This window comes from Eleutherodactylus coqui, chromosome 1, assembly GCF_035609145.1.
Source record: "Eleutherodactylus coqui strain aEleCoq1 chromosome 1, aEleCoq1.hap1, whole genome shotgun sequence".
NCBI lineage: Eukaryota > Metazoa > Chordata > Amphibia > Anura > Eleutherodactylidae > Eleutherodactylus > Eleutherodactylus coqui.
The window spans coordinates 444,701,013-444,716,510 of record NC_089837.1 but is presented as its reverse complement, the minus strand read 5'-3'; the positions used below and the strand labels follow the sequence as shown (position 1 = coordinate 444,716,510).

The 15,498-nt window shown below is 42.8% G+C and overlaps 1 protein-coding gene across 3 annotated transcripts in view; it reads left to right on the top strand.

The window, feature by feature from the left end:
- FRY (FRY microtubule binding protein) overlaps nt 1-15,498 on the top strand; it is a 304,066-nt gene that overhangs the window by 283,806 nt on the left and 4,762 nt on the right. For all 3 annotated transcript variants that reach the window (XM_066582996.1, XM_066583004.1, XM_066583011.1), the window contains exons 56-58: nt 424-573; nt 2,363-2,461; nt 5,157-5,240. In XM_066582996.1, the coding sequence (XP_066439093.1) occupies nt 424-573; nt 2,363-2,461; nt 5,157-5,240 (333 nt within the window). The remainder of the gene's footprint in view (nt 1-423; nt 574-2,362; nt 2,462-5,156; nt 5,241-15,498) is intronic.

The window sequence follows — 15,498 nt, the reverse complement described above, 5'->3', positions numbered from 1 at the left end:
TGTGTTTGTGTGGGTTTCCTCTGGATACTCCAGTTTTCTCCGACACTCCAAAAACATACTAATAGTAGAATTTAGATTGTGAGCCTGAATGGAATCAAAACCCTATATCAAGTGATGTACGGCTCTGTGGCATATGTATGCATTATATAAATGAGTAAAATGAATATGTATTTATGAGGTCATTAGTTTTGAGATATAAGATGCCTTTTGATTGCTGTCACCTGCATTGATATAATAGAGTTTAGCACTTTCTTCTTTCCTGCACTGTAGATAATTATATTATTTTTAAATGTCCTTGAACCATATTGTTTTACGCAGTCTATACATTTTTATTCTCTTGGATTGATTTGACTTTTTGTAGTATTTGAAGGTATTTGTTTCCTGCTGATCCAATGAGTATAAATGAACCATTGTGCCTTGCAGAGTATCCAGAAGAGGTTCTGCTTCCTGACATGTGATGCTGCCTGTTATCTTGGAGATAGTCTTCGCGGTATTGGGTCAAAGTTTGTGAGCACATCCCAACTACTGACGATGTGCTCCGAATGTCCAACTCTCTTTGTGGATGCAGAGACTGTGAGTATTCTAAAGGAAAAACTCTATAGTGGATAGAAATGTAGCTTCATCAGAAAAATGTAGGCAGCTTTGCGTATATTTGCTTAGCTGTAATCCCCCTGTTAAATCTCCATACTTGGCATTAAAGGGGTTGTCCCGCGGCAGCAAGTGGGGTTAAGCACTTCTGTATGGCCATATTAATGCACTTTGTAATATACATCGTGCATTAACCCCTTGAGTGGCGGGTTTCCTACCACCCTGTCGTGCCCACCAGGGCAGGTTTTTAAAAATGGTCTAATCATTGAATTTCAACTAGTTTTGCAGTTGCGTCTCAAGAGCCATAACTTTTTCATTTTTCCATTGACATGGCCATATGAGGGCTTGTTTTTTGCGGGGCAAGTTGTGATTTTTTAAACAGGGGGGAGGAAAAAAAGAAATGGGGAAAAAAGAAAAAAGGGGCCATGTCATTAAGGGGTTAAATAATGTATTAACTTCCTTCTCTGGGTCATTACGACGCACATGGATACCACATGTGTGATTGTATTTTTGATTTTTTACAAAGTAAAGGGAGACAAGTGTTTTTTTTATTTTTTTAATAATTTTTTTACTTTTTTTTTTTTAAATTTTTTAAAAATGTTTTATTTTTTTTTGTCCCTTTAGGGGACTTCCACAGGGACCCATCAGGACCCCTGATCACATTCCGGGGGTCCGATGGTGACAGCCCTTTACATGCTGCAGTGACAGCCCTTTACATGCTGCAGTCACATAGACTGCAGCATGTAAAGGGTTAACACAGCAGAGATCGGAGGTTTTCTCTGATCTCTGCTGTAAGAGCTGGTACCTAGCTGTCCTCTGACAGCTAACAACCAGCTCTCCCTGCCACAGAGACCATCGGCTTGCTTCTGACAAGCCGATGGTCTCTATGGCAACCTGTAAACAAAGCAGGACATTGCCGACATGTCGGCAATATCTTCTGCTGGTTTTTCAAAGCCCTTGCTTTGTTCTCTGTGGGTCTGTGCAGGCAGAGCACACTGTCACAGCTTGTGGCATTGTGCTCTGCAGCTCCCATAGTGATACATAGCCCGGAAATCTTCCGGGCTATGTCACTATGAGCAGTGGAGCTCGTCACGGAACTTTTCCGGGCGTGCCACTCAAGGGGTTAAATATTGGCCATACAGAAGTTATACACTTACCCCCTCCGGTGCTGGCGTCCCCGTCTCCATGGCGCCGACCAAAGCTGCCTTCTCCCTGGATTAGACGTGCTTGCGCAGTCTGCCCTCTTCTGTCCGGCTCCGGAGTGCTCGCGCCGCAGAGGTCTTCTGCGCATGCGCAGAAGACCTGTGCGGCGCGAGCATGCCGGAGCGGCCCCTTCAGTGCAAGCGCGTCTAATCCAGGGAGAAGGCAGCTTTGGTCAGCGCCATGGAGACGGGGACGCCAGCACCGGAGGGGTAAGTGTATAACTTCTGTATGGCCAATATTTAATGCACGATGTGTATTACAAAGTGCATTAATATGGCCATACAGAAGTGCTTAACCCCACTTGCTTTCGCAGGACAACCCCTTTAATGATTAGTCTACATTCTTTCAAAGAAGACTAGTGGGGGCAATATAGAATTTCTACTGCCCTTCATAGATCATAAGGTTTATATGACTGACCACTATTTCTTATGACCTTCACATAAACCTATATACTCGGCCAAGTGTGCATGGTTATCTTAGTGAATCTGGGGGAAGTACTGATTGTTGCCAAATGTTGGGAAGTCCACTATGTAAACTGAAGATGCTTACCAAATGTTAATGTGTCTTTCAGCTGCTATCATGTGGGCTCCTTGAGAAGTTAAAGTTTAGTGTTTTAGAGCTGCAAGAATACCTGGACACGTACAACAACAGGAAAGAAGCCACAGTGTCTGTGAGTATAACCCTCCATTAACTTCACACTGGTAACACTGACTGACAAGTGAGTGGCCCTAGTAATGCCCAGTAAGTTTACAGTTATTGAAACTGACAGTAGATTCGACTTTATGGTGAATGGATTTTTAGAGATGCGCTAAATGTATTAAGCAGGGGCATCACTAGGCCACTGGAACTGGGGGTTTTGCCCCTGATCGAAAGACCATAGGCCTGAAACTTCCAGATGAGGCTTCATGATAGCACAACGGCGCACCATGTCCCAGCAACTGCAGACCTCAGTGTAATTAGAAGGTCCCATAGATGAATGCAGGAACATCGCTAGGTGAGCTCCGCAGCAGCTTGTATACACTGGGCAGTTAAGGAATCCAACTGCACTCTTCATAGTTGACTAATGCTGACTCAGACGTCATACAGATTGCAGTGTACAGCAGTGCGTGCATCTTCTGTCTCCTTCCCTTGCCCCCCACATTTGGGTTCCTCCTGTTCTGAGGCAGCAAGGTTCTGGAGTCAAGGGACAAACATAGAAGACAAGGGACTGCTTTTGTTTCGTATTGTGACGATGTGTAATATATAAATAAGCCTACATGCTTCTTCTTGCACCACACTTTGACCCCTTTGCTGTAACTTTGGTGGATGATGTTTGTGTCATTAGATGACACACAGTCTCACCGGTGCCGTAAAATCATCAAATGTGAGTTTAATATATTGAGGGACCTGTCAGGCGGGTTGAAAGTTACAATGTTAAGTCTATGGTTGGGGCTGCTGTGCTTCAGGCGTGCTCTGAAATGATTGAAGCGTTGCTAAGCAACACAGCATACACTGCTAAGCTGCACCATACACTGCCCAACCAAGAGTGATAGAGAGAGAGAGAGATAGCAATAGAGAGACAGAGTGATAGAGAGACAGACAGAGTGATAGAACAATAGAGAGACAGACAGAGTGATAGAACAATAGAGAGACAGACAGAAAGAGAGCAATAGAGAAACAGAGGGAAAGTGATAGAGAAACAGAGAGCAATAGAGAGACAGACAGAAAGAGAGAACGATAGAGAGACAGGGAAACACAGTGAGAGAGAGCATAGAGAGATTGAGAAACTGATAGACAGAGCGATAGAGAGACAGAGATAGCAATAAAGAGATAGAAAGAAACATGCAGACAGAGAGCGATGGAAAGACAGAGAGCAATAGACAGACAGAGAGAGCAATAGAAAGACAGAAAGAAAAAGCGATAGAGACCCAGGGAAAGCGATAGAGAGATTAGAGAGACATAGAGAAAAAGCAATAGAGACAGAAAGAGAGAGCTATAAAGAAAAAGAATGAGAGACACAAAGAGATCGAAAGAGACAACAGACAAAGCGATACCGAGACAGAAAGAGGGAGAGACAGAGAGATAGAAAGAAACAGACAGAGAGAGAGACAGACAATGAAATAGACAGATAGAGAGAGGCAGACAGAGAGAGAGACAAACAGACAAAGATACAAACAGAGAGATAGACAGAGAGAGACCTGTAGGCTTTTTTATATTAGATATCTGCTCCATATGTAAAGTGACACTCTGAATAAACAACTAACAAAGCAGATTTAGAAGTCCACAACTACCACTATTGAAACATTTTATATTCACATAGCAAACATCGGGTCATAAGATAACTGTATATGTAATATTTTTTTGTTTGGGGAGGGAGTTTTATGTCTTGAGGCTTGTGCCCACACCCTTTAAGACCCTGGCAACGCCCCTGTTATTGTTAAGAGGTTCTTCTCTTATTCAATTTGGTGTATTTCACTCATGACGAGAGCATTGTTCTTCCCCTTTACAAGTCACTGGTCAGACCACACATGGAATATTGTATACAGTGTTGGTCACCGATATTCAAGAAGAACATACCAGAGCTTGAGCGGGTACAAAGGTGGGCAAAGTAATAAATGGAATGGGTGGACTACAATACACGGAGAAGTTATCAAAATTGAGATTATTTGGTTTAGAAAATAAAGCCTTGAGGGGCGACCTAATAACTATGAATAAATATATCAGGGGCAATACAGAGATCTCTTCCATCATCTATTTATACCCAGGACTGTGACTGTAACAAGGGGGCGCCCTCTACATCTAGAGGAAAGAAGGTTTCTACACTGACATAGAAGGGGGTTCTTTACTGTAAGAGCAGTGAGACTATGGAATTCTCTGCCTGAGGAGGTGGTGATGGTGAACTCACTAAAAGAGTACAAGAAGGAGCCTGGACGCCTTTCTTGAGTGTAACAATATTATATGTATAGTCACTGATTACTTCAGAAGGGTCGGGGATTCAGGAATTGTTCCAATTGCCAAATTGGAATCGGGGAGGAATTTTTTTCCCTAAAATGAGAAAAATTGGCTTTTACCTCAGGGAGGTTTCTTGCCTTCCTCAGGATCAACATTGTGGGGTAATAAGCTGAACTGGATGGACATATGTCTTTTTTTCAGCCTTACATACTATAGATGTTACTATGTAATCTTGGGATTAAGACTGGTGTCTAAAATGTCAAGCATCCGAAAAAGACTTCCCTATTCACTTTGCTGTTTATCTGCTTAGCTTGCATATACTATATATCTTTATTTAGTTGATTTTTAATATTAGTTGGTCACGGTATATATATTCACAGTGTATGTGTATTAATAGTAATATTTAATCCTTTTTAATTTTCTATCCCAATCAGTGGCTAAAAAACTGTAAATCTACATTCGTGGGGGGATCAAAAGATGGAGTCATCACATGCCAGCCAGGAGATTCGGAAGAAAAAGTAAGAAAACTCACTACTTTATCATTGAATACATAAAGCATGATAATTAATAAGCTGTTATAATTGATCATATGACATCACTCTCCAGTATAAAATACAATATACTAATAATAGCAGAAACTAATGAATCTGCATTACACAGTACTGTACAGTGGAAACAAATGCAAATAGTCCAAAAATGAAAATTTTGATGATAAAGATATTATCTTATGAAAAGCAAAATCTTGATGAGACAGTCCTTTTTCAGATTGAGGATATTGCAGCAAATCCAGTTTCATAAATTCCCTGGTGATTACCGTTTATCACCAGGAATGATGTGGCTTGCCTGCAAATGAATGGCTGACCACTAGAGATGAGCGAGCGTACTCGGATAAGCACTACTCGCTCGAGTAATTTGCTTTATCCGAGTATTGCTGTGCTCGGGTCTAAAGATTCGGGTGTCGGCACGGAGCGGGGAGCTGCAGGGGAGAGCGGGGAGGAACGGAGGTAAGATCTTTCTCTCCTTCTCTCCCGCCCGCTCTCCCCTGCTCCCCGCTGCGACTCACCTGTCAGCCGCAGCGGCACCCGAATCTTTAGCCCCGAGCACAGCGATACTCGGATAAAGCCAATTACTCGAGCGAGTAGTGCTTATCCGAGTATGCTCGCTCATCTCTACTGACCACTAATACAGGGATTCCAAATGGTGGCCTGTTATCTATGACACCCATTGGCATAATGGCTCAATGTCTTTATGAAACAACCCATTTAGATTAAAGGAGTTGTGCCAAGGTAGAAAATTACCTTTTCCCATTTACATGAATTGAGCAGCAGCATTTATGCACAACTGCCACCTCATTCACGTGAGGGCCTTCGGGACCCCTGTTCTTGGGTTTTGTGGGAGTCCCATTGGTCAGACCCTTACCGATTAGAAAATTGTCTCCTATCCTGTAAATAGGGGTCAACTTTATATTTTGGCAAAACCCCTTTAATATTGCGCTGGTCTAGAGTCACCAGCTGGGCCTATGTTTTTAGGATAGAGAGATGTCTCATGGACGGTCGATGAAGGCGAGACGTCATTTCATGGATAGGGTGGTTAAAAAAAAAAATGGTGCAAAAGTAAAGCTGATTTCTTCATTCATGAATTGAAGAGCCAGAATGACATGAAAAGATAGATGAACTCGTCAAGGTTTTCATGCACCTTGCAAATGGCAATGTGGACACTGTTAGAGACATGGCAGATGTCAAGTCTATAGTCCAATTCTACCCAGACACTTCCCACCATATCCTCTGTTACCTATCCCATTGCAGCGGAGATGTAGTGTCTAGTGTTACTAGCGGCACTCACAACGAAGATCTGCAAGGTGCAATAAAAACTTGAAGAGTTCTTCTATTTTTTTCATGCCATTCTGGCTGTTCGATTCATGTATGAAGAAATCAGCTTTACTTTTCCACCATTCTTTTTGAATCACCCTGTATTACCAGCTTGGGGATAAGTATATTGTCATACAGGCAGTTCTAAAAACTCTGTTGAATATTGGGGCTGAACTCCTAAAGTAAGCGATCCTGATCATTGAAAATCTTCGGACTTAGTCTCCATATATGTGACCCAATGCTTTAAGAGCAAAAAATTGAACCCTTTATTTTTAGCTAAGTTCTGCTTAGATAATACAGATCTTTTTCCATTTTTTTTTAATCTTACCAGTTTTTCATTGACACGGTGAGTTTGTTCAGAATCTGTACGGTGCTGGTATTGCAAAGCATTGTAACAACAACTTAGTACCAACATGGCTTGTTATATTGAACCTACTCATTCATTTGTACGGTAATGAAATTAGTTTCACCTAATTCTGTTCATGCAAAAGTCAGGATGTGCTTGACACTGCAAGTTGCATCAGGTTCCGCCAGAATTGTACGTATGTCATACCTTCCAGTAATCCTGGCATGGCAACAGCAGCCTCTGCTTGCAATATGTATCCTACCGCCCTTCCCCATCGCTTCTATAAACCCTTTATTTTTTTATATTTTCTTATAATTAAAATTAAGCTGACTTGGCAGACGCGGACTCTTAAATATAGAAGAAATTCCAAACTTCCAACTTTATATAGGAGAACTTCACACACCCACATGTTCTCAGAGAACAGTATTTCCTTTCCAGTAATTGTTGCATCTGAGTCACTTCTGCCAGAGCTTAATTTAATGTTCTTCTGGAAATGGTAACAGTGTTTGTATCCCCTTGCTGTAAAATAGGCCTTTGTGTTATAGCAGCAGTAAATCCCTGCCATAGGAGGCAGTTGGTATATTGGGAGTTATGCATAAATGATATTTTTAGTTCCCCTCATTTCTATAATTCATTTTTTTCTGGACTGTAACTGGATATTCATTTTATTCAGTGTTTGATTGCATTTAAGAAACTCTTATTACTGTTGCATGACTACTGAAATATACTGTAGGTGTAGGATGTGACCAATGAGTAACAATGCACTGATTACTCCTGACAATAAGAGGGTATGAGAAAGGGGACAACATATCTATGTTCACCATATGGGTTGTATAGTATTAGATAAAAGTTCTCCAGCACCACTCTTGTCTGGAACTGCTGCTTAGTTCCCCTAATTTAGCTGTAATATTAGACACGACCCATGGACTATGGTGGTAATGTTTTTGGAATACTAAATTAATCTCATACAACCACTTTAGAGGGCATTTCCAGAACTACAGTGTTAATAGCGTATCCTCAGGATAGGTCATCATTAGTTGCCCAGTGGGATTCCCACCGATCAACTGATTGAAGAGGCCACGGCCCCCAGGTGAACGCCGCAGACTTTTCTCAGATATGTAAGGTCATGCTCATCGGTGAGATGTCCTGACAGCAGCTCAGTCCCATTCAAGTGAAAGGGACTGAGCTGCAATACCAGGCACGGCCACTATATAATGTACAGGGCTTGGCCTGGTATGGACTGAAGTGACAGCGGTGCTCACCCATGAACCTCTGTCACTTCAGTCAGCTGTTTGGTAGGGATTTCAAGCTGCAGAACGTCAACTATAAACTATTGGTGACCTATCTTAGGATAGGTCATCAATCATGTAGATCTGGAAAACCCCTTTTAAGGACCAATTGCCATATAAAAGCAAGCAGTCTACAAGTGTCCATAATGTGAAATTAAAGATGTTTGATTTAGATTGTTCTGAGCATTCTGCCAAGTCTTTAGATGGAATAGTTTAGTTGAAATTTTGTGTAAAATGTGCCAAAACTGTGGCTTTCTTTCATCTGTATTTCACTCCGAAACAGCTGTCTGTGTATGGATTCTGGCTTGGCTTTCAATTCCCAGTCATTGTTACAAGGCTTGTATAAAGTGTCTAACACTGACTTGCAGGAATGCTTGGTAAAGCGGTCAGTGGGCCCATCCTTATATACATCAATAACTAAAGTCTAGTCTGCTAGGTTCTCATATAGATTACAGCGAAACTCTGGAGTTTCTGGTAGTGAGAAAACTTGTAGTCATCTCATCATTGGGGAACTTTTCTAATAAAAAAGGATTGTGCAAAGCAGATAAGAACCTCATTTGTGTAGAGTTTCTTCTATGTGACTGGCTGATTTCAACTAAGAGGTTGTGCCCAGTAAAGTGAGCATTTGATGTATGTACATTTAAAGGGGTTTTCCACTTCTAAAGAAAAATCTAATGGGCAGGGAGTGGTGTAAAATACACCATACTCGCCTCCTTAAATGGCCCCCTGGTCTGAATGACAGCTGAGAGCTGCCCCTGATTGGTCCCTGCGCTGAGCCAATCAGAGGCAGCACTCACTCACCCATTCATGAATTCATGAATGGGTAAGTGAGAGCTGCCTCTGATTGGTGAGGCTGTGACCAATCAGAGGCAGCTCATTCAGCAGGCGGGGATTTTAAATCCCCGGCTGCTGAATACTACTCAGAGCAGTTCAGGAGAACCGGCCGCGGCTGAACTCCGTCTGCCGGGACTAGGTGAGTATATATTTTTTTTGTTTGTTTTTACACATTTCTGGATGAATTTCAGGGAAAGGCTTATATTTTTAAGCCCTTCCCGAAAATTCATCGTGAGATCGCCCGCAGCCCATTGCTTTCAATGGAGCCGGCTGTATTGCCGTCTCCATTGAATTCAATGCGCTGGACAGCTCCGGCCCGTTTCTAATGAAACGCGGCTAGGTGCAGTTTTTTCGGGCGATTTTTCGGCCCCGGTCATGCGATTTGCGGATGCACATCCGTCATGCGATCCGCAAATCGCGGGAAAAAACGCCCGTGTGACTAAGGCCTTAAATAGGATTCTTCCACTGTTCTTGTCTCTCTTCCTGAAAACAGATATACGTTATGGTAAATTCCAAGTTATACTCTATGTTGCTGTTTGTCTGATATCAATGACAAATAGAGTTAATCAGACAGCAGCAGGTATGATCTCACTTTATCCCTTAGACGCTTGCGTGGGGGACATTCACAGAGAAGGAAGGAACCGTGACTCATTTGGCAGTTTGTTCAGGAATGTCCCAGAAAATGCTATCCCCATAATAGCTGAGCATTGTTATACACGAGATTAAAGCAGATTTATCATTTTAATGTGATGTCCTATGTAAGAATACATCGGACACACCTGAAATAATACCCCTGACGCATAGTTTATGAGTCCGATGTGTTCATGTGCAGATCGCTCCCCCACTTCTCCCCGCCCCATACTGCTGTGTATACATATATACACCGTAGCCTATCTGTCACCGTCCTGAATGACAAGGGGAGAGCTTTGCTCATGAATACACTGGACTCATAAACTATATGTCCGGTGTATACTTTTGGCGCCTCCAGTAGTCAAATGACTATACTTTTAAAATCATTCTCCACATGCTGCAATGAAAAAATGGCTATGGAAAGCATTACTTTCCTGCTGAGCCTTAGCAGCCAATCAGAGGAGGGGGAGAGAGAGAGCACTAGCCTGCACCAATGATGAGGCAGGGCTGTGTCTCAGACTCCCTGTAAACACTGTAGCTAAACTGTAGCCACAGATCATAACTCGGACCTAATAGGGCTGAGATAAATAGAAGTCGAGGAACAGAACCTGAGAAAAATAATTTACAGGTAATCATCCCCTTAAAGGTACTTATGTAGGATTTTTAACTCCCCATTGGACAGTTACTTTAAAAACAGGCATAGTGGTAAATTATCTCCAGGAGGCTGCAGGGAATTTACACTATACGTTCACTTCAACCATTTATATATAGAATAATTCATGTACAACATTTGAGTGGATTTTTGAATACATTGTATTACTTATCTAACCAGAGTTACAGCCTGTATCATAGTCAAGAGCGGAATTCATAATTCTGCAGATTTGGGTTTTTTGCTGACCTTTCTTTCCGGGCTGACTCTGTTCCCGCACAAATCATTCTCTGCTGATTTGAATCCGATGTAGGTGAATCAAACTGTTCCCCTGTGTTGTAGCAGCTCAGCTAAGCTATAAGGCTACATTCATAAGGGCGAGCGCGATATCAGGCTGAGAAACTCAGACTTATATCGCACTTGCCAATGTGCGTTTTTCAAACTGATGCGAGGAGTTTTTTATTATTTAAAAACTCCTCACATCACTTCTGTGAAATTGCTATCCTCAGGCACGCATTTCACACACATCAAAGGAGCACAAGTGTCTCCCATTGATTTCAGTAAGAGACATCACATCACATTCACATGCACATCACATGGCTTGCGAGTGTCATGTGATGTCTTTTAAGGTGCCATTGAAAACAACGGGCGAGGCGTTCTGCGGGAGCGTCCACAGATAGAACATGCTACGATTTTTATAAACTTTTTTTCCCCGCAGCGTCGCTCATGTTAATAAATCTCTTCAAAAGAATGGATTTCGTATTCGCTTGGGTTTTGGGTGCACCATATCGCAGAATAGCCTCCATTGGCTTTAGCATGCAGAATTCTGCGATGGCGGCTCTGAACAGAACTTCCGCCGCAGATGTTAATGAGCCCTTAATGGGTCCCGTAGTAAAGACTCAGCAGTGTTAAAACGCCACGTTTTTTGACTACATAGACCTCATCCCACATTCCATGCCTGTACCACCAGAGGAAAGCTTATTACAGACGTGGTATAAACTATACAAGCCAGTGGAATCTAGAGCAAATATTTCTATAGCCACAGACATTGCGTATTGAGAATCTTACCCTTTTAAGGCCCTACATAATGCATGACCCGATGCTTAATAATGCATTATTAAAGCAGAGTCAGAAACGAAACCCTGTGTACTGTTCAGAGTTGGTCAGCTGCCTGGAGACTATGGTAACACTTCCTGTCAGCAGAACACTACCCTTATACTAATGTCACCAAATTCTAACGTTCCTGTCATTCTTCTTTTTTTATCAGCTTGTGTGACCGCCCTGCATGCTTTAGGTATAATATTATGGTTTTTCAACCCCTCCAGTGGTTGAAAAATGACTGCTAGTGCTGCTTTATGTGAAGCTGTGCCCTCTGGGTTCTTTGTATTGCATGCACTGACGTGAAACTGTCCCTTCTTCTCCTGTTTTCTCACATGCTGTCTCACTAGCAAATGGAATCTCTTGCAGTAAGTCTCTTTTCTTTACTACGTTCTTTTCCAGATGATGATGTCACAGAAGTGTTATTATATACGGTAGTAACAAAGTTTACGGGGACCATTCAGAGTTGGCACAGTCCCCCACCCCACACAATGTTATATATCAGGGTTCTCCCGCTCATCTTACCCTTCAGCCTACCTTCTTTATAACCTAATGTTTCCACTGTTGTTACCCAGCAGAGAGTTTCTTTAGAATCATTAAATGGACGGATTATAACTATGCCATCTTGGGGTTCGTGCTCCAGGGAACCCCTGAGATATCTACTCTGTGGGACTCCGGGAAAGTACGATATTGTGGAGATTGCTTTTAGTACTTTTCATTCCAATTTCAATTAATGTTCTATAGTTGCTGGTATTAAAAATCGAAAAAGGTGCTTTTAGACAAGAGCGATTATGGTTCAAACGAGCGAAAGTGAACGATAATCATTCGGTCTAAACGCAAGCCAACGACCGTTCATTCACTTTTCATTCGTCGTTCATTTTATGCGGGTATAAAAATGATCGTTGGCTCATTCACTTATCGTTCAGTTCTAACAGCATTTGTTCAATCCTTCTCATTCACCTATAGATTGAATGTGAAAGACAATGATGCTTGTTTGAATGAACCAACGATGTCTCTGTCAATCTAAACAGGCTGCACGAGAGTGAATGAGCTAACGATGAAGTCACTCACTCGTTCAAACGATCGGCTCATTTAAAGGGACCCTTTGCAGTGGCTCAGAAGCCACATGGGACTATCTGACCCTCTGCACGTGGCACCCTAGCTGGAGACGGCTCTGTTGTGCTCTAGGGACACTTAGGATGTCACAGTATTGCCGAAACTTAGCACTAGGGTCAAGACCATCTTACTGGAGGATTTTTAATTTTGTTTTTCAGTGATTGGCCCTAAGTTTTAATTTTAGGGCCAATCGCTGACCTTTAACACTTTGGTGATTTTTTGCTGTACATTTCTGAGACCAGTGATTGACATGATGTCATGGGTGCCGCACAGTAAACAAAGACGGGTAGGGTGTGCCAGCACTGGAGCATAGGGGCTTTATTAAAGACGTAATGTTTAACATAACCAACCAAGCATTGCTTACCCGTCCTCCACCCCAGCGATCCAGCCCTACAGCCCTGTGTTTCTCCACTGCCTGCCAGTCAGGGGCCTCAGTGTCACCGATTGGAATTTCTGGCCACCTATAGCCTGGTGTTGTCCTTGTTCTCTACAGTACTTCATCTCTACAGCAGGGAAGACTGGGCATGTATTTATTAATGATTCCATGTTTTTCTGCAATGCGTAAAGAAAACTTGGAGCGAGCAAGCCCCAGGAATCTGCCTCCTCCCGAATTCCTGACGGCCAATCTCTTATCTGTGTGTCTGCTATGCAGACTATTGCATGGCGTAATATCCTGTTAATACAACTGGGATGGAGCTGCTCTAGGAATCTAGGCCAAGGGTGGTCCTCCTGAACCTGATACTTACCGATCCAGATCCTGACATCAACTGAATCTGAAAGATCTTATTGTGACGATTAGGCTTGAATTGTATCTGGATCCATTGAAATCAATAAGTCCATTTACGCTAGAAATAACCATCCATATATAGCGGTCATCGTAGATATGGCTAAGAGGCAATGTCAAGTCTCCTGATACATCTGTTGCAGTTAATAATTGCATCCCCTGGAGCATCTTTTTTTAGAAATCTGCATTAAGTTATCTCTCCTGGAAATATCTGAATAAAGTGACAACTGGGTGTTACCTCCCTCCTTAATGTGCTGGCAGTGTAAATGACATCCTGTACTGACAAGGGGAATGCTAATGTCCAGTTGTCAGTGTATCTATCAGTTTCCAGGAGGAATAACAGAGGGATGACGCAACAGAGAATTTTAAGAAAAGAAGCTTCAGAATTGATATTCCATAAGGAACGCAGATATTTACTAAAATAGGCATATCAGGAGAGCTGGATGGGGGCGTAACTGTAGTGGATGCAGAGGGTTCTGTCACACCCGGGCCTGTAGGGTCTCTCTTTCTCATATGAGGAGACTAGTATTATGAATGAAGCATTATAGTTGGGGAGCCCTATCACAGATTTCACACTTCTGTCTCTAAGCACAGGGTTGGGTATTGGTGGCGATACCGTGTCCCTATCACTGTTATACACTGCAAGAGCTGAACAAAAAAGAAGGGGAGCGAGCGCAGGAGCGTCCAGCGCTGCGAAAACATAACAGCCAGCTCTAGCAAAGGATTACAAGTAATTCCGAGAATTTATGCTGCGCAAGGGAGTCCAAGGCTGTGGCATATTTTTTCGCTAATATGCCACAACTTGAACATGGCTTTTTCCTTCCCACGCGATTTTCGGCCGTCACGCGGCCAGTGTGGAAACGCATCGCCCGTGTGAAAGAGGCCTTAGACAAATCCATTTCCGAACCCATATGTCTTACGTGCAGATTTTGCACTGAATTTGTAAATCGGGAAATTCTGCGCCACATTTATGGCAAATTTTACACGTCAGACATGTGGATTTTAGTGCGGAATTGTCCGTGGTAGCTTTTTCCACCAAGTGTGCAAACACCTTTAGTTTACGTTCACACGGTAACACATGTGCGTGGAATCCAACTTGTCATGTCAGTTCAGACGTTGAAAAGAGCTAAATCCGTGTCCAGATCCAGTTATACATGTGCGTATCTGCAATAGAAATCTGTGACTCAGGGCTCCTGCAGACATGCAATTTTGCGCGTGTTTTAGCACATGCAAATTCGCGTGCGCAAACTGCAGAAAGTAGAACACATTGATTTCTAGGGGTTGTCTCACATTCCGCATTTTGTGCTATATTTCCACGCACATGAAAATATATGGGGCATGCTATACTTTTGCGCGCCAAAGGCACCATAGGGGCCTATGTTGGGGCGCAAATACGCACCACCTCCACATGAAATCGCGAACAGAACTGTGTGATTTTGCAGCGTTAATAAAACTGAGGACTAATTAGGCTGCTCAGCCTGTTCAGTGACGGTGTATGTTTTGCGCCGATGTGAAGGTGGCGGTAGCGTAGAAAAGTACAGTAGAATGCAGGGTATGCACACAATAGCCAGCAAGAGCGCTCCCTTCATAGCGCAAGTACGTTAGGCTATCGCAAGCGTATCTGCTCTACTCCCTGCGTATTATGTGCGTAAACCGCTGTGCTCGTGTGAACAAGCACTTGGGCTGCATTCACGCTCGACTTGTTTGGTGCATTTTTTTAAGCGTTTCTGAACCGCTGCCAAAAAATTGCATATTCCAAAATGTGTCATAGAAGGACTAGAGGAATTGCAGAATTTCAGGCTAAAAAAGCTTTAACCCTTTCCAATCCACTGTCTGACGTCTAAAGACATTCTGATTGAAGGCTGTACAGCTCCAATGTCGAAAGACGTCCAGCAGGGCATTCTTACTGTATATTACTGGCCGCTCTGTTGTCAGGGGCCTCTCCAGCATGTCACATACCACAGTACTGGTTCTAGCCAGCAGATGGCGCCATTGTACAATGGCAGAAAGAGAAAGCCCCCTAGGAAACCCTGAATCTAAAATTGGATTGCAAGGGGTTAATAGAAGAGTTCAGACAGCAATGGCCAAACATTTCCGAAGAGAAAGGCGCTCCATACTGACTATGGGACCGTGTGTAGAGTATTCTGGCTTTTTTTGATTCA